The 25,084-nt window shown below is 42.1% G+C and overlaps 1 protein-coding gene across 1 annotated transcript in view; it reads right to left on the bottom strand.

The window, feature by feature from the left end:
- The window catches only part of atrnl1a (attractin-like 1a), a 194,736-nt gene that overhangs the window by 160,437 nt on the left and 9,215 nt on the right, over positions 1–25,084 (bottom strand). Inside the window, exons 2-4 of the mRNA XM_076104205.1 lie at positions 5,794–5,877; positions 4,165–4,278; positions 3,045–3,173 (exon numbers count right to left, since the gene is read on the bottom strand). Coding sequence (XP_075960320.1) covers positions 3,045–3,173; positions 4,165–4,278; positions 5,794–5,877 — 327 coding nt within the window. The remainder of the gene's footprint in view (positions 1–3,044; positions 3,174–4,164; positions 4,279–5,793; positions 5,878–25,084) is intronic.

The following is a 25,084-nucleotide window of genomic DNA, read 5'->3' as shown; positions in this document are numbered from 1 at the left end:
CAAAAGTGTCTGCCAATTAAATGTAATGATACAAAGAGCCAATAAGAGAGATGGAGCAAGACCGATATAATTCAAAAGGGAAAAAACGAGAGATGCTTCAGCTAGAAGGACATAAAGAAAATGACACAAAGGAGACTGAAAATGAGGGATCATTACATGTTCCCCAAACTAGGACCTATAATAACAGGGGAAAAAATGAAATGGGACATAATGACCAAACTGATTTGCCAAACATTACACGCTATTTCTCTGCAATATCAGATAAATATTGATTCTGAAAGAGATAGAGTGACAGTAGGAGTCAAGGACCAGAGGTAGAAAATCATCTTTTCATTTACACAAAAAGCTTTGCTGCTGTGACAAGCGGGTCGGCATGACAACACTTATCCTCAGAGTGTGTGTGTGTGTGTGTGTGTGTGTTCTGAGAGCCTCGAGGCTGTGGACTGTGCAGTAACCTGTGCTCACTCCTCCCATGTGTAGGGGAGACCGGGGTTGGTTGGCACACTTTTCACTCTCTGCCATATTTCTCAGGTATAATTTCTGACAGAATATTCAAACCAGCAGCGAATGAGAGGTTTAGGTCTCAGCTACCAATATATGTTTTATTAATGTAGACACATGTTTTTTCTAAAATGAGGGGATTAAAGTCATTTGTGCCAACCAACCCCATCACGTTGGCTTTGGTTGGCACAATGTTAAGATGCTAAAGTTACAAAACATTTAATTCATCAGTGGGAATAAAAACCACTGAAAATAATGAGATGCAGGATCTGAGATTGGGAGCATGTAGATTGCCTCTCGACGGCTCTCAACATGGTGATGGCAAGCCGGCAGCTAACGGTGCTAACGGCACGAACAGTGCGAACTACAGCAACAGCCGGGCCAGCTAACAGAGCAAGGAGAGAAGTTGGATAACAACACACACAGAAGGACAGCGACTTCCTTCTCTGCTTCGGTAGATATGCTGAGTGAGGGATAAAGAAAGAAAACATCCTAATGTTCCATTAGCTGTGTGCCAACCAACCAACCAGCCAACCCACCCTAGCCTTAGATACCCATATTACATTTTCCATCATGGCCCATCACTACTGGCACAAAGCAGCCTGGTTTGTGTCTGTGGGTAAGATGTGGTGACATGGCGTATATACAGATGCACAGTACTGTACTGTACTGTTCTGTACAAGTGACCTTTGAGTAAGGTCGGGAAACAAAAGCAGTACAACAAAGACTGTGCTCACCAGTTCAACACCAGCGGTCGTTTATTGTCCGAACAGCTTAAAACAACCCAAAGGTACGTTAACATTTTGGAGCAAACCGTCTTAATGTGCGTTCACATTTTTTGATGTACCAACTGTAGAGACATTAATGTTAGCTTTGGCTTTGGCTAACTGCGCTTAGATAGCAGCTGGATGACTGCATGAAGCAGCTCGAGTTGAAACCATTTTTTATTTGGGTCGTTTTTTTTACTATGAAGAGGGTCATTTACTAAATGTAACACCATCTTTCCTCAAAAGCACCTTTAGTTGCTTTAAGTATAATAAAAGCACTGCTTCTGCCTCATACTAATGAGGGATTTTTTTTAGCAAAAGTCATATGAAAGGATGCACGGACACACTATCATTAACTTAACAGGATAAAACCATTGCATACCTTCAGACAGCCAGTACAACGGACCTTTTTAACAGCAGACATTTTGATTCATTTTAGCAGCAACAGGTGAAACAAATTTCATTAGCGATGACTCGGTTCCATTAAGTGTCCCAGTTATTCATTCTCGGGTCGGAGGTTCCCCAGTTCAATATCCTCTTAATTGGACTGATTAAGGAGACCTATCAAAGAGTTTTATGTTTCCAGCATTGCTTTTTTTCGACAGGTCAAGTGTTAAATGTATGTAATGAAATTAGCCATCTACAGCTTATTGAATTAATTTAGCTCACAGGATCATAGCAGATCCACTACATCTTGTACGACCTGAATATATACGTTTATCTTCAGGGCGAAGGCTGAAAGAGGCCCCGCATCCAGCTGCTTAACAAGCTTCAAACACATGGTATGAACTCTGCACTTCTACTTGCAACTGATGTCCTTTATCGATTTTCCAAATTATTGTTTTTTTACGATGCTCATGTTTTATGTTGTATTATTTGCCGTCATCTATGGTTGTTGACGATCTCTTGATATTCTGTTATGCTCTTTGTGCAAAGCAAATTCACAATATCCTTCATCCATTAATTTATAGCCTACTGAGGAACTTGAAACCTAAGCGTCTATCCCCCTCTGATGAAGATAGCCCTTACTAATCTCTTACAAGGACCCTGGGAACATACGAACGACCCCCATGCAAGTGAGCCAGCACTCACAACAAGCTACCAACCGTCATTAGCGTTATTAATTACACCTGCGCTTTTCCTGCAATGAGCTGACAATATGTCGGCTGTGAAAAAGGGTCAATTAGCAAGCTGTAGCTGTAGGAGTGACTAGCTAGTGTTGCAAATGAACTAGCTAAGTGACAACCTCATATGAGCTAGTCTTTAGCTGATGCTAATGTGACGTTTCAGAGATCTAAAGGACGACATACATGAATCTTTCAAGTGTTTTTTTTGTTTAATTTTTTATAACTAGCAACATTGCATATCAGCTGAAGACGATAATGTTCTTTAAGTAACTCAGGAACAATTTATGCACTATGTACAGAAAGCTACATGACATTTTTGTCCCCTCCACAGCAAGCTAATAATTCGCTATGGTATTACCAAACAGCTGCCCACTTACACATCCAGACATGTAGCTACAGTGTCATTCATTTGATGAATAGTTAGTTATATGTTCAAAATTCACACTCTTTTTGTGGTCTCCACCAATTCCTGGCTCTTTAGATGCTAGTTGATCCACTTTCATCACCAGTTAGCCAGTTGCTAACTTTGCCTGCTGATTGGTGCGGGGCATGTAGTGTACAATGGGTTTGTCAGACATTCAAATATCAGACTCAGAAGGGGGAAGAGAGATGATTAAAAGAGTGAAAGGCGTTTGACGTCTGGACGTACGAGTAGGCGATGCTGAAGCCGGTCAGGTTGTAGGCAGCGTCGCTGAAGAAGTGGAGCAGTGCGTAGCCGGACGTCGTCACTACCTCCGGGACCGTCTCATTGCCCCTCGTCTCTGGTACTACTAGACCACTGAGAAAGAGACAGAAAGAGAATGAGACTACGAAAGATAGACAGTAACCCTAATCCCCCCAAAAAAAGAAGTAATAATGTTAAAAGCATTTTGAAATGCTGCTTTATTTTATGCACTCTGATCTAAAAGCACCACTGGATAGCTATAAGATAAAAAAAAAAGATTCCATTTGAGCAATTGCAGGCCCCACTAAAACTATGACAGTGATTAGCATTAAAGTAAAACACCATTGCAGTGCAGTCATATTTAGTTTTTATCTGTTTGATGAGGTTTTACAGTTGGGGGTTGGTGGTTTTGTTTTGTGCTCCGCTTGTCTCTTTTAATAAATGCAATGCACCGCGAATGCACTCGTCCAAAATGAATCCGACTCAAAGCCTCCTCCCTGCGGCGCCCATAGCCTTCTTTCCCCAACATAAGTATGTACCCATCTATAATAAACAATGTAAGCTTAGTTATTGTTGTTAATTATGCTACGCAAGCCTAGGCTTTGTATATTCAAATGCCAGATAATCTTTCCTTGGTTGGAATAGGTCAAATTAGCTCCTTCATATCCTGGAAGCAACTGAACTCTCAACAGGAGATAAGCTTCAATTGAGCAGCGTAGAAAGCGGGAGGTTGTTAAATTATTGTGGCATTGCTGTTTTTTAATGAATTCTTGTCGAATGAAAGAGCACCACCCACATGCTTGTAGATTGTCCTTTAGGGGGGAAAAAAATTGAATATATGCAATAAAGCTCCAGAAACAAGTGGTTTTCAGGGCTGATGTGAGTAATTGCAGTATTTTCTTTCTATTATTGCTGCATTGTGGTACAATGGTAATTATGAGGCCCTTTGTTTGCCTAAATGTGGAGTCATTTGACTGCATAAGGGAAAATTGTCGGAGTTATTGAAGCTGTGCCAAAGGCTACCTGAGCTATTTCCATATCCCCCCCCCCCCCCCCCCCCCTCCCCTCTCACAGCTTCCTCCTACTCAGAATGGCGGGCGCTCACCTGAAGACAGCAATCAAAGGGCCGTAAATGGAGTCTCCATCATAGACGTACATGTGGTCCCAGCTGCACTCTGTGGCGAAGTGATTGAAGCGCAGCCTGAGTACTGCATTAGGACTGGGAGGCAGGGAGCGAGAGGAGACAGAACACAGTACAGATGGGTACGATAAAAAATACATTTGATGAATAAAGATTACCTATATGCTTCATTTCATGCTCGCCTGTGATCACAAATTGACACACAGTGCCTCAGAAAAAGCATTTTTGCTATGATGAAGTCATTGTGGTTTCTTAACACAAGTCTCCGAGATGCTGCAAAAGGTGTGTTTCCATGTGCACTATTATCCCAATTATGCTCTTTTTTTGGTGTATATTCTGGTTTCATAACCCCCTCCAATAAATCGCCATCTTTAAAAAAAGATAATGGATGGTTTCAGAACTCTGAAATAAGCTCTTGTTCCAGTTTTGGGACACCTGTATATGCTAAAAGTGTTTATTGTACCTGCCTCGGTATTCTCAAAACCGGGATATTAATGTCCATGTAAATATAATAAGTGTTCAAACAAGCAATATGCAGATATTTTGCTATTCTGGACGTGGAACTGAAAGTGGAAAGGGACGCACAAGAGGGAATGCTGCAAGGATGTATCCTCTTGGACACATGCATGTGCTCAGTAAATGTTATGTCGATAGTTTAAAATATATAAATATAATATTTAAACGTCCCTTTAATTTGTGTCTATACAGTATATAGGCGTACCTAATAGTTTGAACAAAGGCCTATAAAGCTCTGTGAGACTAAAGCTGTGAAAACCACCAGAAGCAACTCTCGAGTGCAAACTAAGCAAGCAAACTAGGAGTAAATGGGAGCGACAAAATTAGTACAAGTGGATCCAGTTGCACAAGAACAAAGACACGGTTGTTCTAGCCAAAGAGTGCATTCACTTATCAGTGAGATATAGTAGATGGAAGGGAGTGAAGTGTTATTATTGATACGTGAAATAGAGACAAAAGAACATGCAGGTATGGAACAATGCATTTTTGAAAGCAATAGATGTAATTTCAGTGGAGCTTTTGACCTGCTGGTGGTGCAAAAAGTGAGAGATTTCATTCATCCTCAGTGGGCCGTAGATATCTGGAGTTCGTGGCATTCAATCCATATTTCAAATTTGAGTTTTAGGATTTTAGACTATATGCATGAAATGGACTTGATTTAGCTAAAAATGTCATCTTTTCAAATATTTTACAGAGCCTGAACCTTCCTTTAATATTTTCCATCGAGATAATGAACATCTGCAGCCAAATCTGACATCCCGGAGTATACAGAGATTATAACGCAATGTATTCTTTCCAGATGTTTTGTTACAGGTGTCATTCAGTTAGTGACTCTTAAATGATGTCACATGTCATGACAGGTGTCAACAACAGCAGAATAAAATGTACACAGCATTGCATAGCAGTAAATGAGCACAAAGCTATGGACCACAATACATACGAAGACAAACTGCTTCAATTTATACAGTAAAAAAGCTCTCTTTATCGGAAGCCCTTCAGCCAGATACAAAGAAATATCAGTTTATCACAAAGTAAGATAAATGATGACAGAGGAGGGAAACACACAGTGATACTTACTATCCTTCTATTAGCCAGGTGCATTTGGTCTTATACTTATAGTTTACTGGTCCATCTGTGAGGATGCCTGACAGGTCTGTTAACCTACAGGAAACATACAGGTGGGTGGGGGGGGGGGGGAGAAAAGACAGAGGTTTAGTCTGATATTCAGTGATAATAATAATAATAAACTAAAAGAAATCTGCTTCAAACTGAGCAATTGCAGTTTTGTTGACCTGCTTCTGCCCTTGAAATACAGCCAGCAATTTAAACAGCTCCTTCTCAAAATGTTGTCTTGTGACCCCCCCTCGAGAACAAAGAGATGCATTCTTACATCAGGGAAGCCCTGGAGCAGCTTGTGAACCTTAACTGCGGGGCAATGAAACACTGTTCCTTGTTTGTTCCAAAAAAAAAAATCATCGGAAAAACCCTCCAACATGAACAACATCTAAATCAATTCAAATTAGGCAATTATGAATTGAATAGTCATAGAAAATAAAATTGGCTTACCACACGATAAAACATCGTAAAACATCGTAAAACTGACATCGTTTTTTCGAAAAACAACTTTGAATGAATTAAATCACAGCTGCTGCGACAGTACAAAGGTGCATCAGCTCGATCGAACACGACGTTCATATCGAGCCGTTTCAATGATTTTCTGCTCCCTTTCTGGCATATTCAATATTCCTCATGTACTTATATCAAATACCGATTGCGAGATCTCCTTTAGAGATGATAGATGATGCTAATTGGACGTCTAATTAAGCATCTGCATAGAGGATCAACAGAGTGAATGGTGGGTCCCTGATACACTATTTAAGCGTGTGTCAGTGAGTTTTTCTCTTTCTCCTGGCTTTTAATCAATTATAATAAAATAAATCGGATTTGTGGTTTTAGGGAAAGAGATAGTAAAAGCACTATTTCTTGCCAAACAAAGCCAGGCGAGCTGCATCCGGCATTTATGCTAAGCTAAGTCAACTTTTTCCCGGCTCTCAACCCACAAAACATATAACAACTCTGCAAGACAATGAAGAGAAGCATTTCCCAAAATGCCGAGCGACTTTAATCATTGTTAACACGTTTATTATGTTGCACCACCTGAAATTCACCTGCTCATCTTATTAAAATCCTCCTCTACAGGAAGTTGTACCACAGCATCATGCCCTGCTATACTGTTTCATCAGCAGCTGAAAGAGATCGTTACACCTGCCACATCATCTGCATCCTGCACTCCGGCTAAGTAGATTTTCTTGCCCTTGCTGCTGCGTAACATAAGACTCACCAGCTCGGCCAAATGGAGAACCGTCTCATTCATGCATCGCAGACACGCAGCATACAGTAGTGCAGCCGTCCCTACATTATTCAACCTTAAGCTAAAGTGGGTTATTTTCTCTTTTAGTTTGATAAAAATAGAGCTCACGTGTGGCCTCCCCTTTAATGCTTCCTTATGCTGAAACCAACTCCGTGCTGCAGATATAAATCACTATACTATATTAGTATTATGCATGAATACTGTAAATGTTCTCAGCCAGCGGGGATGCATGTCAGACTGAGCCTTGAATGAAGGAAACACTGGTGGCAGAATAACAATTTCCCTCTGAGTGGATAAAACATGACGTCGCACTCGTGTCAAGGTAATGCAGTGCATGTCACTGTTGCCATGGCGACCCCAACATGACATATTCATATGGCAATTGTAATAATCACATTGTTGGCTCGAGTGTATGCGTGTGTGTGTGTGTGTGTGTGTGTGTGTGTGTGTGTGTGTGTGTGGTTGAACACCGGTCACACCTGTCAGTCAAAGTAATCCCATTCTGTTGCTGCATAGAAGGAAAAGGTGAAAATGGAAAGAGACACACACACACACACATACACACACACCACGTCAGCATCATGGGAACTGAAGACATCGCAGCATGCCTCGGTTTGTTACTGTGTGTGTGTGTGTGTGTGTGTGTGTGTGTGTGTGTGTGTCTCACTGTGGCCGCACTGGCACGCTGCCAGATCAGACAGGCAGCGAGAAAAACAGGGAGTGAAACTAATTCTTATTGTGTCTTCTGGGTAAGACGGCGTGTAATGAGATTTTTTTTATTTAAACCCGACAATGCGCTTAACAGAGTTGAAGCAAGCTAAACCCAGTTACAATAAAGCACTTAATAAGATTAAATACATCATATCAATAGATCAAATTAGATGAAATGATAATAAAATGAAGCAAACAGAGTGAGCTTAATCTATTTTAGCTGTGAAAGAAAGTGAGCGGAAACTAAAATGTAAAATGTGGTAGTTCAACTTTGGCCTAAGACGTTTCTGGATACTGAATGGTTATCGTTGCATCCTCTGCCCTCTCGATCCTCGCCGCTGCTGCCCACATCGGTGGCTCGCCAGCCGCTGGTGAACGTCACAAACAGGGATGATGGTAGGAACTGCCCGCTGTCTGAAAATATCTAAACAGCACCGCATTCCTGCATGAACTCAGTCTTTCTACGAGAGATCATAGGAGAGAGAGTAACTGACATCTGACCGGCCCTGTCTGACTCTGGCTCGGATAGTACTATAATTGGATCACTCTTTGAGAATGGACCTTAAAGGAAGCAAAGCAGAAACACACACCATCATCATCATCATGATAAACATCATCATCATCAGTCGGTACGAGATTAAGAGCGCGTCGGGGCCAAATGTGCTGCCGCTCTGCAACGAGAAAGAACGAGGGAGAGCAAACAGATTGCAGCGCAGCCGGACACAGCCACAGCAAATGCTAGAATCCTGCCAATAAAACACACACACAGAGAGAGAGAGAGAGAGAGAGAGAGAGAGAGAGAGAGAGAGAGAGAGAGAGAGAGAGAGAGAGAGAGAGAGAGAGAGAGAGAGAGAGAGAACACATATGAACACACTCACTGACACGTGAGGTTGGAAAGAGGTTAAAAAAAGGAGTGCTAAAGAAAAGGGCAGGCTCAGGCCCTTTTGTTTTGTCTCCTCTTCGGAGCCATCTCTCATCCTCCCTCACTTCTTCCTGTTCTCTCCATCTCTCCTATCTCTCCCTGATGATCACAGTTTGATCCTCTGGCTCTAATCCCAGATTAGAAGACAGAATATTCCAGTCATGTTGCTGTTGTGCCCGACTCAAATGATGATGTTATTGATGACGACGACGGAAGCTATGTATTTTATCTCAATGGTTTCTTGCCGAAGACGATGCATGAATACTGTGGGGTGTATGATATATTGTCTTTTGTCCAGTCTAGTTACTGCAGTAGTGTTTTTAACGCTTACATTTCTCAAGATGAAGACCACATCTCACTTCCCATTTAAGATTTAAACATAAAAAGATAATAGAATGCATAGTTCTTAACGAAAGCAAAACAAAATGAACAAAGAATAAAGTCATTAAGTATCGCATGTGTGCACTTCCTTTAACATTTAATGCCATACACTGTTCACAGGAAAACCAAAGATGGCAAGTTTGAAGAGTAAAAATTCAAAATTGCATTCACTGTACATTATGTGATAAATGATTCTCAAATGATCTCTGTAGAGGTGACTTCCTATATTTAAGAGGTATAAAATGCTTCATCTCAACAAAAATGGGTCTGGCATTGGTTGGTGCGATGGCTCATTATTCCAAAAGCCCATTTGTCAGACGGCCCGTTAAAACCAACGGCCATTTTTCCAAGGACCCATTACACTGAAAGTACACATTGTCCCTGCAACAAACAAAAGCACATTCTGGCTCATTAGTACACAGAAGGACGGAGGAGGCCTGACCCGCCCTACTCTTGCTTCCGATTGGCTTACCCTGATATTCTTACCCTCACCCGGACCAATCTCACTTCTCATGACTAAACCTAACCAACCCAATCAACGAAGGCAGCGAGTTCTAGACAATTGCAGGCAGAGTAGGGCGGGTCATGCCTTCGCCATATTGGGGGGAAAATATCGCTTTCATTGTTAATAATAATTAGCCACGTGCTTCTGTTTTTCGCATGCATAGTGTGTATTTTTGGAGCAAGGGGTGTTTATTTTCGGGGTAACGGACTATCGGACAAAAGGGCTTTTGGTCCAATGGGGCACTTTTCAGACTATTGGTGTTTTGGAATAATGGGTCATCAGAACAATGGCAAATATATTAGTCAAAGTGACAGCTAGAAAGTCGCCAATGAGTGATGTTGTACAGTATGTAGATTGTACATTCTATATACAACGAAACAAAAATATGTTTCTGCAATTTACAAATGCTTGAACCAAGCTACCGTAGATTATTATTAGGATCAATCTATCTGTTTTTTTATTCCCACCTGTCCCTCAGGTGGGAATGGAGAGGGATGGAGCCTGTCACATCTCACATGGTGACACAGTGAGAGACAGTCCATTACAGAGCCGACACATACGGACAGATTCACACTCAAATTCATTCAAATTGGCAACTGCAGTATAAGATGTCTTTGTCCTGTGGGAGGAGGCTGGAAGCCTGCACAGACATGTGGAGAACATGAAGGAAGGCTCCAGTCAGCTGGATAATTCAGACCCAAACGCTCTGTGCTTTGAGACAACAGTGCGAATTGCTGAGTCCGTTTCTAAGATTATGTTTTGATTACTTTTTGTCCTGTTTATTACAAGAATAATTAATGTTTGTTGTAATTAAAAACATCCAAAATACTTATCCAATAAGTGGTTAATAATCAGAGTAATGAGTAAAATACTTGATCGTTATTTCTCATTATCTCTTAGCAAACACTCAGGCCAGTCCTTACAATTAAAGTTTCAAGCTTAAGGAATAGAGTCGGGACAAAGCCGTGGTGTGGCTCTGCTCACGCATTTCTTGGTTAAGTAAAAAACTGGCCTATGAAAACATGCGAAAGGTAGAACCCATTCATAGTTAATGAGGAGCTGACTGGAGTGGCCTCCGACAGCCCCAACAAACCATCACTTCAAAAACGCCTCTTCCATTAATCCTCCCCAAAAAAAGCCTGACATAGAAGAAGACACGCATACTTTATGAGCACACTTGCAGACATGAGACCAACACACACACACACACACACTTGCAGCCAGCTGAGGTTACAAATGATGACCAGAGACAACAGACAGTCTAGGAGTTCACAGCATGAGGCTGAAGTCTCATCTTTTACAGATTCCACAGGACTAAAATCAGGGTCTATGCACTCACACACACACACACACACTCACACACACACACACACACACACACACAGGCGAAAAGCATGAGAGGGTGATGGCGGCAGAGGAAGCATGAAGGCGGAGACAGATGAGGAAGAAGAGACCGAGAGAGCGGAGAGATAAAACGGAGACAGGGACGAGGGGATGAGGTGTAGAGGAAGAGAGTCCGGCACCCTTTGAAATATTCATCTGCTCCGGGTGAATAATTGATGGCGTACAGAAGACAGATGCATGAGGGATAGACAGACAAATGGATGGAAAGAGAGCACGAGAGAGAGAGAGAGAGAGAGAGAGACCCATGTCTTCAGGTAATGAAGGTACAAATCTCCTGTTCCGTTTTCTCTGTCACCGCCTTCAGAGGTCGACCATAAACGCTAACCCAACACATATTTTACCGCCCAGCTCTGTCACACACAATAGTCATGGAACACAAACATCTTCTTTGTCATAAACATCGGACACTTACGAAGACAATAAGTTCTCTCAGGACATGTGTTGGCGATATCTGCATCCGGCTTCTAGATTTCCAGCTATTACACCATTTCATCTTCAGATATTAACGGTGTTGCCTTAATAACATCATAATTAATATTTCTTTGCTTTGCTTTGCAAGCAAGAAGTACAAAGCTGCAAACATTAATAAAACATTGTAGAAAAATAGAATTAAAGAATCAAACACTCATATCATTAAATATGAATGCTCACAAATGGATGGGGGGGGACTACAGTAAGATGACCAATGAGTGATTAGTCAGGTGGTACTTTGTTATTCACAGAAGCCAGAACATCAATTTGTCACATGGTTGAGTCAACGTCAATGTCAATTAATTGGCCGGACACAATGGAGGAATGTTTTGATTAGCACTTTGTTTAGCGGCCCCCCAGAGTCCCTGGATTTCATGCTATTTCACTGATGAACACTTGTGGCAGGGACCAAGAAACCAGCAATAGACTAGCAGGAGGCGGACGAACACTGCTAGCTTTAGTGAGCACAGTTGTAAACAATGCGAGTTTTAAATATATATTCAAAGAAATCTACATTAAATACATATTTTATGAGGACGGAAATGAGTTCCAACTACAGCTCCCAGGAGCCTTTGCCAAAGGCTGGACTTCTATTCTAGAGTGTCACACTGCAGCTACGCAGCTGCATCAGCAGATTTTAAACTTAATGCGCTTTAATGGCAACATGAAATCTAATTACGCTGGAATTAGCTTTTAAGGAGTAACAGCAGAGATGTGACCAGACAGTGTGACGTTACGCCCCGACTGTCTCCCTCTCCGACTGAACTACACAACCAAAGTTAAGTAGACTGTCCAGTCCCCTAAAATAAAATACAAACAAGAAAATTAAGTTTGGAGTTAAACTGACAGGTCGGTGTGTTTTACAGGAGGCATGAACAAAAAAAAGCCTTGTTGTATTGATTTTCTCTCTACAACAAGACAGACATTCAGTAACCACTGGACTGCACAACAGCGTGGTGACGCATTTATGCATGAGAGACACAAAATCGAAAAACGGCCACAACCACCCATACAAAGGCTTCCAGTGACGGCGTGGAGTCAGCTGAGAGCGACATCCCCGCCAGTAACAACAAGATGTAACTAAATGTTACTGTTTGTAACTAAACAACAACTTCTAACCCCTAACCCAAATCGACTGTGAGGAACTTCAGACTCTTTTTATTCCCTGAACGCCGTCGTCGTACGGTCAGCTTAACCCCTCTCACTACACTGCATCAGGAATCAGAGTGTTAAAGGAGGGAGAGTTGTTCAGAAGTGACATCACTTTGCAACAATGCCCTCCCTCATGTGAAAAGACACACACGTTTGAAAAACGAAGAAAAAAAAAAAATCATAAGAATTCACAGGCTTGAAAGTCCTCCAAGAATAATACCACTCCCTGCCTATACAGTCTTAGATGACCATATTTAGAAAACACAGCTCAAGGCAATGACTCATTCCAATGAACCGTAAAATTCACAACTATGCACAACACACTGGCCAGTCAAGCCCCTCCCCTGCATTCAAATCTAGACTCTAAACTCGCCGGCACTGATCGTTTCATCTGACTTCAAAGAGTTTTCTTTTCTCTGTGCTTTGTTAACTCCACCAGGAGAACCACGCGATGCCTCCCGCGTGTGCGTAAGTGAGTGAGTGAGTGTGCACCCCTTAGTCCGTCCACACGCATTCCAAATCAAGTGTCACGGCAGGTCGTGAAACCGTCACGAAATGCAATCTATTGGTTTTGTGTTAATGGACAGAAATTGTCATTCGTGACAAAAATAACGTCGATTAGGATCCTATTTCCGTGGTGGACACACAAATTGAACACATCCACTTGGCTATGCAACGGTCAGACCAAGCGGCGTAGTATTGAATATAAAAGAAGACCACTCATGGTGGGCAGGAGGGGAGGTGGATGAGTCCAACAAACACAGGACTTTTAACCACGAGACTGGTGTTCAACATCGCGATGTGGTTTGTTGCCTAAACCTAACGTTTGTTTTGTTACTTAAACCTAACTGTGATTATTTTAAACCCAAACATGATGGGTTTATTTCTGAACTGGTTTTGTTGCCTAAAGCAAACTATCGATTTTTAACGTAATGCCGTTCCAAGCAGAACCAATAGATTGCATTGCTCACTGCCGTGAGACTGTTGCGCATTCTGCTGGATCTTGTCGGCCAGTATTGGCTGCATGCTCAAGGACCTCTCGTGGTTGTGGAGACTCTCACTTTCTCAAAGCAATTTTTTTGTTTGAATCCATCCGCTGAAGCACTTTAATGTGCCCAATTAAAGACGCCATTTTCACCAGTTAGCCTTCACATTCTACATCAAAGAGCAGCTGAACAAGCTACAAACTGTGTCCAGATCATGAGACTTACTGTAAACCTATTCAATAAAGCAAAATAAAACATGTACAAACTTTATGATGAAAGGTTTTGCCCTGTTCAGCTGAGACACAGGCCTCTCCTGTTTGATTGCGAATTAATAGCTTATTTGAATTCTGTACATGTATTAAGTTTGCTGAAAGTGGAGGAAAGTTACACCCTGCCACAGTGGGATTTGAATTAAAGTTCATGTTTCTGAGGTGGCACCAGCTCAGTGAAAAAAGTTCAGAGAAGCCCCACCTGTACCTAGCAGATACTAATGCAAATAGACATCCTAGTTCATTTTTGTGAGTTGTAGAGAGACACGTAACTGATTATGTTAAATAGGCATTATGATATTGTCTGATATTGAACGCAGACCTCTGAATTGATTTGAAATTGGACCGTGGCAGAATTTGATGATGATATTGTTATGTTTGCTCTGTTCAGCTGAGACACAGGCCTCTCCCGTTAAATTGGGAATTAATAAAAAAGGTGCTAATTTGAATTCTGTGCATGTATTTAGTTTGCTTCAGCAGCTGTGAATATCAAAGTGGAAGAAAGCTACACCCTGCCACAGTGGGATGTGAACTAAAGTTCATTTTTATGAGGTAACACCAGTGGAAAAAAAAAAGTGCAGAGCAGCCCCGCCTAACTCAGATTGCATTAGATGTATCCGCTAACATTTTAAAACCTCTCAGACATTTTCAATGTTCAATCAAATGTCCTTTGCTGCCTCCTGGTATCAAACCAGACTGCGTCATCACAACATACATCCCACAAACAAAGCTGCAAAGCAGACCTTCATGAGGTACAATCTGACATTAACAATGTGATGGTCACTAAACGGGCCCGTGCTAGCTGCTCTGTGATGCTAACACACCTCAAATATGTTCGAACGAATCATAATTTTGACCTGACGAAGGAACTCAAGGAATGGAAGGCAATGGTCGTAGAGACATTTGACTCAAAACCAAAAATATCAACCAAATGGTGCTCGAAAGAAGAAGTCAGAGGATGACTATAGTCGTTGGGTTGATGCATCCTCTGTGGACAATGAATGTCTGCAAACAATTCTGTGCCAATTGGAACAGTAAATGATGAAATATTTTACTGCTGACGTGGCTAAAATACATTCAAAAGTCATTGAAAGTGAGCAGTAAAAAATATTTTCATTGTATGTCATTCAGGGTTTTGCAGAACATTCCGGCTGGTGACAGAGTTTGAACAGGTGCGTACAGGTGCGTCACTGTTCTGTGACAAACGTCAACTTTTCATAAATAAAATAGCCCTGTTTTCATGTTCGTGATGAACTTATTTTACACATATTCAATCCAGTTAAATGTTCAATCACTTACTGTAATAAATATAAACAATGGTCGATGTTTTTCCAGCATGGCGGCGGTTGTATCATATGTGTTTCTGTTACTTTCTGTAAGCATCATGCTGCGGTATTCACTCACTCACTGTCTGATGCCATCTTGCTTTGACCTTTCTAGGCTTATACAACGTCCTTAAAAAAGTCCATTATTGTCTGCCCAGACAAATGGAGTTCTGGAGGTTAGTTATTTTTAGTAATATGCGTTATTATAAATGTCAGAGCATTTTCTACTGGAAAGAAGATGTATACCCTCTACTGTGAAACTGAATTTGTGTGTAAGGTTACATATCATCATTTAATGGTCTAAGCATATTACCTCATGCCTGGCACACAATGATTAGGACACCGAGGCAGATTGAATTTCCAACATTTGCTCAAATAATTCACTGTATTTTGTTAGTTTTTACAAATCTCTAGCTCTCATTCCCAGAGGGAACAGATTAAAAATGCTCTCCACAATAACCTCTGAGCTCCATATATCGACTCTGCCCTGCCACAGCTGCCTTTTACAAGACTCCAGCGCACATTATATCACGTGCACCGGCGCTGGTATTATCTTGCCACTGGCGGTGCATTCAGCTTCCAATTTCCACAGCATTTAGGTTTGTATTGAGTTCAAACAGTCGCCTGATAAAACGGTAAGTGATATTATCGGTGGCATCTCTTGAACGCGGTGCAAAACTCTCGCAGTGGGTGAAATACGCAGAAGATAGCAGCAGAACTACATGAAGCCGGTGATGGATAACCAGACAACCCAGAGACGACGGCTGCATTGTTCACACCGACGAGCACGCACACACACACACACACACAGACACACACACACACACACACACACACACACACACACACACACACAAGGTGCAAAGGCCAAGAGTTAAGATTGAGAGATATGTGTGTGTATGTGTGTGTGTGCGCGTCAGGGGATAGCAGAAAGTGGAGATGAATGGCCAACAATTGAATAACCTTGACCTTCTCTGCACATATCCTTTATTAAAAATCAAGAAAAGCCCTTCTACTGGGAATAACGAGAGCAGGGAGTGAGCGTGTGTGAGTGTGTGAGTGTTCATGATTGATGTTACTAGGTCTCTATCACCTACGGTATAGTCATGGTCCAATGGCTTTCACACAGGAGCATCATTCATCGCCAGCCCCCCCCAATATCTATCTATCTATCTATCTATCTATCTATCTCTCTCTCTCTCACACACACACACACACACACACACACACACTTCATAGGGATCCTCAAATAAGGTCAAAGCAACACTAATAGGAACATGGCCCGTTTAAATAGAACAGAGTCAACTGAAGAAGAGAGGAGAGTAAGTAGAAGTAAAGAAAGAGAAAAGGGGTAAAAGTAGAGAAGAAAAAAGGGGGAGAGGAGGAAGAGGAAATAAAGGAAAAGAAGAGAAGAAAAGGAAGATAGATAGATAGATAGATAGATAGATAGATAGATAGATAGAGAGATAGATACTTTATTCATCCCCAGGGGGAAATGCTGAAGAAGGAAAGAGAATAAAAAAGGAGGGAAGAAAAGGTTCCCATACAACAAAACACTCCGAGGCGTTTTTCCTCCAGGATTATGTTTGTTTTTGACGTTTCACAAATACGTTTCTGATCATAGAAACCGTGGAAGCCCATGCATGGAGGAGGTCGGGGTGAAAGCCACCCAGGAGACTGCTGTTCGTGTCCCGTGTGAAACCAAAAATTAATGTTGACAAGGTTTTCATTTGTGTTCATAATTTAAATAACGTAACAATCATACTTATTTGAAGCCAAGCCGAGTAGCTTTGTTGTGTTTTTGTTACAACTTAGAATCTTAACCGCGTGTTTACAACTGCGGCCGTAATCTGGGAGAAGATTGAGACGCAGACGGTTGCGTTGCATGGGAATGTAATTATGTAGCAGACAGAGATGAAAGGAGGCGAAACGAGAAAAAGACAAGGAAGAAAGAAAAGAGGAAAGAAAAGCAGACAAGTGAAACAAAGAGAAAGAAGAGGAAAGGAGTAAAGAGAGGAGAAGAAAATGATTGAATAGAAAAGGAGAGAAGAAAAGAGGAATGAAAAGATGAATGGAGAAGAAGAAGGGAAGACATAACACACACACATCCTCCTCCACTATCACACACACACTGCATATCGATGGGAACACATGAGGTGACTTTGCTTTAACTATCTGCCTCTGAGGGATATGAAAGTCATATTCTTTCTCTCATGTTTGAGCAAACAGAGCCACGTGTTCCTCGGGTTCCTCAGCAGAACCTCATCAGTCCTCAGGCTTTAACCTGAGAACACAGGTCTCCTTAATGACTCTCTACACTCGAAAGGTTAATAGACTTTGTGAGTCAGTCTATAAGCCGCTGCCCAGAGGTCCGGTACCTTGAGAAAACCCCAGAAATGTAATAGATAGGGGGGACATTCACATAGATATAGATTACAATGGCCCTCAGAGATTATATCACAAGTTTTTAATTTAACTATGAGCACGATTCATTATCTTTAGGCAATTTAGGTCATGAGTTTAGCTGCCTAAAGTTGACCATATGCTTGATTTGGGTCAATAGGGAGCACTGGTGCTTCTTATTTGTGCACACACAAGTACCTGTATCTGTACCTCCTCCTGGTCAATGTAAGTCTCTGAAGAAGTCCCTGTTGAAATGGACTCAGAATGCCAAAAGAATTAAACTCTCCATCAACTGATAAAAGTTCAAATCAGCTGAATTCAGGTGCTGCCGTTTCTTTGAGGAGAAGACATCAGTAATTATGATGGAGGCAAAGGAGGAAGTCAGGTGATGTGCAAACCAACAGTTGAGTCAGATAAGCCAACACCTCATTTGGAGGTCAAAATGAAAGGTGGGCGTAACCATAATGTTGCTAATAATCCCTCCATTGCACTTGAAAACAATGGGTGCACACTACTACGGTAAGTACGGCATTCCATGTGTGGTCAGATGAAGCAGCGAGCCTTCGCTTTATCGTCCAAAGAAGTTCAGCAAACCCAGGAGTTTTGTCTACAACCCATAGATTCTAAATCCAATCCTTAAGAGGTAAGGTTGGCATATCTGCTTCCGATAACATGACATTATAGACATTTTCATTCAGGAACTCTGGTCCTTGAGATATATTTGCTACCCAGATGATGGAATGATGTCTGGTTCAGGGACCCCGTCGCAGAGACAGGCCTCCATTGAGGAAATACAGCCTGTAGTTCAGCAGAGCTCTGCTGTCTGACAAATGACATGTTTTGCAGCATCTGACTCAGGACTTTTAATTGTACTTCTTTTTCCCTTTCTGGTATTACTACTTTTATGGATCAGAATACTCTTTCCACCACCGAGTCCTGCACATGGAAATGTGCATCAATCCTGCTGACATAAGCCCAATGAAAATAAAATACGTTTGTTTTGATGTGACGAATGACAGGAAGAATTTGTCAGCCAGCTGTACAGTATTAATCAGTCAAAGAGCAATCTATTCCCCTGATAGGCGCCGAAAAAAAAACCTTTCAGAAAGTTGTGTTCAGTTTTTTGTAGCAGAAACGCATGAATCCTCGGCTGGTCTTTGAACCCGAGTCGATGAAGTCAACACGGGCGTTATTTTTCACTTGGAGTAGAAGCCATTCCGTCTTCTGCGTCCTGACGCAGCTCGACAGCACATTTATCACCGCAGACGCGCGTGTGTGCAGAAATAGAGCCTCTATTACAGTCTGACAACGGGCCGCTGTATTATTACAGAGTTTGTACCCGGCCCTGCCAGGCCGCAGGCTGATTATACACTGTGTCCTACAGCCGGCAGAGGGGTGTGTGTGTGCGTGTGTGTGTGCGTGTGTGTGTGTGCCCCTATGGTGAGCCCCATCACATGTGGTCTGCATTAAAACACTATTGTGTGTTACGGGGCTGCAAAGCGTTGCCATGCTGACTGAAATCACTATCCCATGTTGTCGGCCTCTTGGCCATATTATGGGATGGCTTCCTGTACTGTGTAAGTACACACACACACACACACACACACACACACACACACACACACACACACACACACACACACACACACACACACACACACACACACACACACACACACACACACACACACACACACACACACACACACACACACACACACACACACACACACACACAAGTCCTTACACCACACCCAATGTGAGCTTGCTAAGCCCTGAATACACCCCAGCACATGCCTCTTACGTCAAAGCTGCCACAATAACACGTTCAACCATAAAGAACGGTAATCAAGGAGAGAGGAAATAAAGAACCGGCAAATGGAAATGATCATTATGGTATATACGGGGGTTATATGGGGGTTGAACGAAGATGCCTTACAGACGAGGTACTGAGAAGATGCGCTGTCACGTGATGACGTAGCTTCCATGAAGTGTGCTACAGTTTTGTGTGGCATATTGAGATACACTCATCAACATCAGAAAAAGGAAGCGTGGGGATTGGATAAAGTGCTTCACCCCCAAATACCACAGAGGAAAGGAGCACCTCTGGCTGAAGTCCGGTGCCAGAAAAATGCAATGGATGAAATAAGACTTCAGGCCAACCCAGCTATGGGAGGTCGGTGACTGTGCCCACAACTTTACAGAGACCTGGCTCCATCCTGACATCCGAGATCAAGCTGCACTTAAACAAGCGGACTGCAGGAAATAGGGCAGGACTCCGGTGGGACAAGAGGCGGTGGCCTTAGTTTGTTTGGTGCTCAGACACAGTCAAAGTTGATGGACAATGTTTCCCTGGTTTTGAGTTTTTACTATGCCGGCCATATTATCTGCCCAGAGAATGCACCAGTGTTTCTATTGCTGCTCTTTACACTCCTTCTGGTGCAATTTCTCAAACCAAATGTGCAGCCGTGTATGAGGTAGAGGATAATGAAGAGCATTACTGAAAGCATCACTCATCCCACAAAGCAGCCAAACAGGATGCTACCACAATCACAGCTTTCATTTTCTAACTTGGCATTTGTGCCATGCTTTGTTTATGTTTACCCACGGGCCAGTACAGTGGGAGAGAGGAGTTACATAACCCCACAAACTGGGCTGCCCCTCCATTCGGGGAATTGGTACCCTCCTAACTGTCCCCTGCCAATGCTGGAATGCCACTGGACATGCCTTGTGGAGGCTATTTGAGGTCTAAGTTCAATTTAGTTGGAAGTTTCAATAGAAAACAAATGACCCTGAGACTTTTCCTGTGCTATTCCTTTTTCATCTTTTTTATCACAATTAGCTCCTTTTTAATTATTTTTCTATTGTATAATCTTTTTATTTTTAGTTATTATAAATCACTTTAGACAAAAAGAAAGAAAATTTGCCAGATAAAATGCATGCAACCTAATGTAATGTTCTTGACTGCTCGAGTGTATATTAATTATCATGTGCAGCTAATTAGCATATACGCGTCTGATGGAAGATTATCTTTTGCCTTGCAACATCAAAATACGTGTGGTCGTGATCAGCGCTACCAGGGGAACACATGTTCGGCTCCTTCTGCTTTGTCTTCTCGGATTTGTAAAGATTTGGGTTAATTACAGCCACCTTCTGTATAGCCTTTAAAGCCATATGCAGATCTACATCTAGCTTGAGAAAACTAAGACGAATCTATAAAATGCCAGAGATGTGGGGCTAAGAGGGTGTATGAAATCTGCCAAGCAGAATAACAGCCTCAGGTGATACCGAGCACAGCGGCAACGAACAGGAAGCTCTGACCGCGCCACCTGGCAGAAAGTGACGGGACACGACAAAATGACTGCGCACCTTCAGGAGCAGTATGTGCAATGAATGTAAGTACCAGATAAATGTGGAACTGTTTATGACTTTCTATCACATATTCTTCTCAGACACTCCCTCTCTATCTCACACTATCTCTATAACACACCTTGCCAAGTCTGAGAATCACGTCGGAGGCAAAACTAGCATTACAGCCTCATATTTGTATACCTCCGCCAACCAGTCAAGGTGCAGTTTACATCCATCTTCGTTCCGACACATTCTCACTCCTCGTGAAATACCACAGCTTCGTCAGTGGCCCTGCGCTTCAAACTATGTAGGTACACCTCTTATGTGCCTTTATTGGACAGAGGACAGGTTTTGAAATAGGGGGAGATAAAGAGATAAAGAGAGAGGGTTATGATGTGCAACAAAAGGTCCAGAGGCCGGAAACAAACCTCGGACGTCGCGGTTCATGGCATGCTGTGCTGCGCTGTACCCACTCGGCTACCAAGGCGCTCCATGATTTCTTGAGTTGGGGCCAAAAACGTGTTTTCACAGCGACCTTGACGTCTGACCACCAATTTCTAAATCAGCTCATCCTTGAATCCAAATGGACGTTTGCGCCAGATGTGATTAAATTCACGAAAGGCGTTCCTGAAATACCGCCTTCGCGAGAACGGGACGTATACGTGAGGTCACAGTGATCTTTCGCGTTTGTGCCAAATTTGAAGGCATTCACTCGAGGCGTTCCTGACCGCGGGATGGACTGTGCTGGCGCTGTCTGCTAAAATGATCTCCGGTTTACCGTCTGCCTGAGTCCCATGTGAGTGCAGCATGAGAGCTACAAGAGAACATGGGCAAACAACCAGACATGAACACAAATAATCCAGGAACAGCACTCGCTGCAAACACACCTGCCCACCACGTGTTTGATACAGACACAAAAACACACACACATACGAACACAAAGAAATCCACAGGCACACGGCGAAGCAGAGCCAGAGCATGCTTCAGTGATGAAATCATTTGTGAGAAAACTGGGTGGACCATAGGAAAGGCAAGTGTGTGTGTGTGTGTGTGTGTGTGTGTGTGTGTGTGTGTGTGTGTGTGTGTGTGTGTGTGTGTGTGTGCATGCATCCATTGGGATGGATGAAGAGACGAGAAGAGGAAGAGTGAAAGAAACGGAGAGGAGAGGAGGGTCTGAACCCAAAGAGATGCTCCCTGCCAAGAAAATAACTCCGGCTTCAGCAGAGATCCAGAGGATCATCCACACACAGTCAGCAATCAAAACCTGACCACACACACACACTCACACAAGGACTGTAAAGCTGCACATGTGTTTCTGTGGTTGCTGCTGAGAAACTCACAGTTTGGTTAAAGCTCAAGGACGGACAGAAGCACGCGCACACACAAAACCTCGCTTTGTGTTTTGCAAACTCAATACTTTCTGTTTTTTCTTGCCACAATAAAAGCCTTCAAAACAAACTTGTGTTGTTGTGTAGTAGAGTCTCAGGTGACAGACACTGGCAGTAACTTGTTGGATTCGCAGATGAAAAGCTATTTCCCAATACTTGACTTTTCATTAATTGATTTTCAAAAAGGGAGACCTGATTGGAAAGGGACCCAGTAGGACGGAGTTAAAAAATAGTCCAGATGGTAATCAGGCCAAATGTAGAGACACTAACAAGAGAACAAAAACACTCGCAGCTGTATGATGCTCCACTTAAACAGAAGCAACATGTAGCTTTTCCTGCACTTCACAATTCACACTCTCGGTCTGCCTCAAAAAAACAGTTTTCTTCTGCGATGATGATGATGATGATGATGATGATGATGATGATGAGCCACATGAGTCTGATTTGACAGTCTGCTTGGATCCACTCAGGTCTTGTAAATATTGCCACACAGACCAGAGACCCTCTGCCGTTACAGTTGGACACTACCCGAAACTAAATCAACGTATCCTCATACTAAAGACCGGGGTTTGGGTTAAAATAACGGCGAACGTGACGTCACTGAAGTACGGCAGTTACGTGACGAATAAATCAGCGTTGGCTTCTCGTTTCACACGGGGCACGTGTGGATTTGTTTTGTTTGTATTGTATGTATGTTTGCATTGGTCCTCTCTTGGCAGTGTTTTTTTTTTGTGGTGCCATATTCATATATTCTTAAGGCATCAACAAAATCAATTCAAATCTTATACAGAAAATGAAGAAAAGGAAACCCGATTTTCAGCCAGATCTCTTGTATCACTAAAGTAATATTGATGACTTTATTAAAAAGCCAGACTAATGAGCCATATTTAATCCTCTGTTTTACTCCAATGGACGATATCTTACATCAACACTTGTGTCTAATGATCCAGTGATGGAGGGACACTACACTTTACCACAGACACTAATCTGATTACTGTACAACTAGCAAAGGAGGTGAATGGTGAGTGTGTCTTACAGACTGTGCTCGGACAGCCAAATGACTATTGATCCACTGAGGCGGTGCGGGCCATGACTGAGAGGTTGTGGCATCATCATCATGAGACAGAGATTTAATGTACAGGCTCGATGTTTTTCTTAATGACTGCCTGGAACAATTGGGGATGTTTTTCTCCGTAGTTTTATTTTGTATAAACCAGAGTTTAGTTTAGTGGTTGAGTGTTGCAAACATTTAACAAAATGCTCTATTCAAATAATGAAGCTTGATGAGCTGCACCAACTTTTTTTTTATGTTGGATACTATTGGTTGATTGGACCCTCTCTTGAAGGCCTTGGCCCAGAGCAAGTTGTCTCAAAAACGATTTGCTAGATTTCTGCTGAATGTGTTAAATTCATTGTCCCCAGAGGATGATTCCTAATCGGTATTCTCTTGACCTTTAGCGCTACCCTGGGTCACAACCTCTCATTTGTGACCAAGTAGTATCAAAACTTACTTAAAACATCCATAATCCACGGAGTATTGAACTTAGATTGACCTGTTTCTGGAAATATCATTTATATTTGTGTTTTGGAAACGCATCGCAAAATAATCCAAGCAGCAGAGAAGTAAGGATGGTGTTTGGCTGCAGTGACTCCACAGTCACATGACATTTGGTATGAATAGTCATGGTCCCCGGAGGACTGACCCCATTCATTTTGTTGATCCCATGCAATCTAGCACAATATCGCAATAACAACTGATGGATTTTGAGAGTAATCCTTTAGGAAGCTTTTGGGGTTAAGTGTCTGTTATCCGGCCATTTTGATTAAGACTCTAATGAAGGAGAGATTTGGAGTTTTGTTGCAGTTAACTTTAATGCACTGAAAACTTACTGTGAAAAGGATCAAAAGTTTTAAGACGAAAACATGGACAACTCCCAGATCGGATAACACTGTGGTAGCAACCTGTCAATCACAAGCTAGCCCCGCCCTAAAGCATACCCTGCTCTATGGTCTATTTGACTCTAAATTATCCATTATTTACTAAATGAACATCATGCTGTATTGAAGAAGACTTGAAACTATAGAGATTGAGACCATAAACTCACGTTTACAATGTTTACAGAGGTAATAAATCAGGTGAGAAGTAGAGTCATTTTCTCATAGACTTCTATACAATCGGACGTCTTTTTGAAACCAGAAGAGTCGCCCCCTGCTGGCCATTAGAAAGAATGCTAGTTTAAGGCACTTCAGCATTTGTTTTACTTTTTAGAACCAGAGGTTACCGCCTGGTCGTTAATGCAAAATCTCAACTCCGTGAGTCCTGGATGCTAGCTTGCTGCGATGTTTGCATTTGAATGGGAATGTGTGTGTGTATTCTATTTATATGTTTAAAACACACAAAAGCAGTCAATTCTCATATTTGTGAATGTGGTATTTTAGCCTGATAATAAAAGTAATTATTAGAACTGTCATCAATTTGTTTTCTCTATCGCTAGAGAGTTGTCTGAAAATATCCTGATCATATGAGAAATGAGAAAATCCCATCAGACAGCCAGAATGTTCCTTTGAAGACTTTCTTAATGCAGTTAAAGATATAGTGCCAGTGGGACGTACTGATGATGTCATGAGAACAGACCTTTACCATGACTGCGTTCCAAATTGCCTGCTATTTATTTTCATTTTTAGTACAAACTGCAGCAGCATGCAGTCAATTGGGACACAACACTTCG

This window comes from Anarhichas minor, unplaced genomic scaffold, assembly GCF_050575085.1.
Source record: "Anarhichas minor isolate MPS153535 unplaced genomic scaffold, ASM5057508v1 ptg000029l, whole genome shotgun sequence".
NCBI lineage: Eukaryota > Metazoa > Chordata > Actinopteri > Perciformes > Anarhichadidae > Anarhichas > Anarhichas minor.
This window is presented reverse-complemented; position numbering and strand designations above follow the sequence as displayed.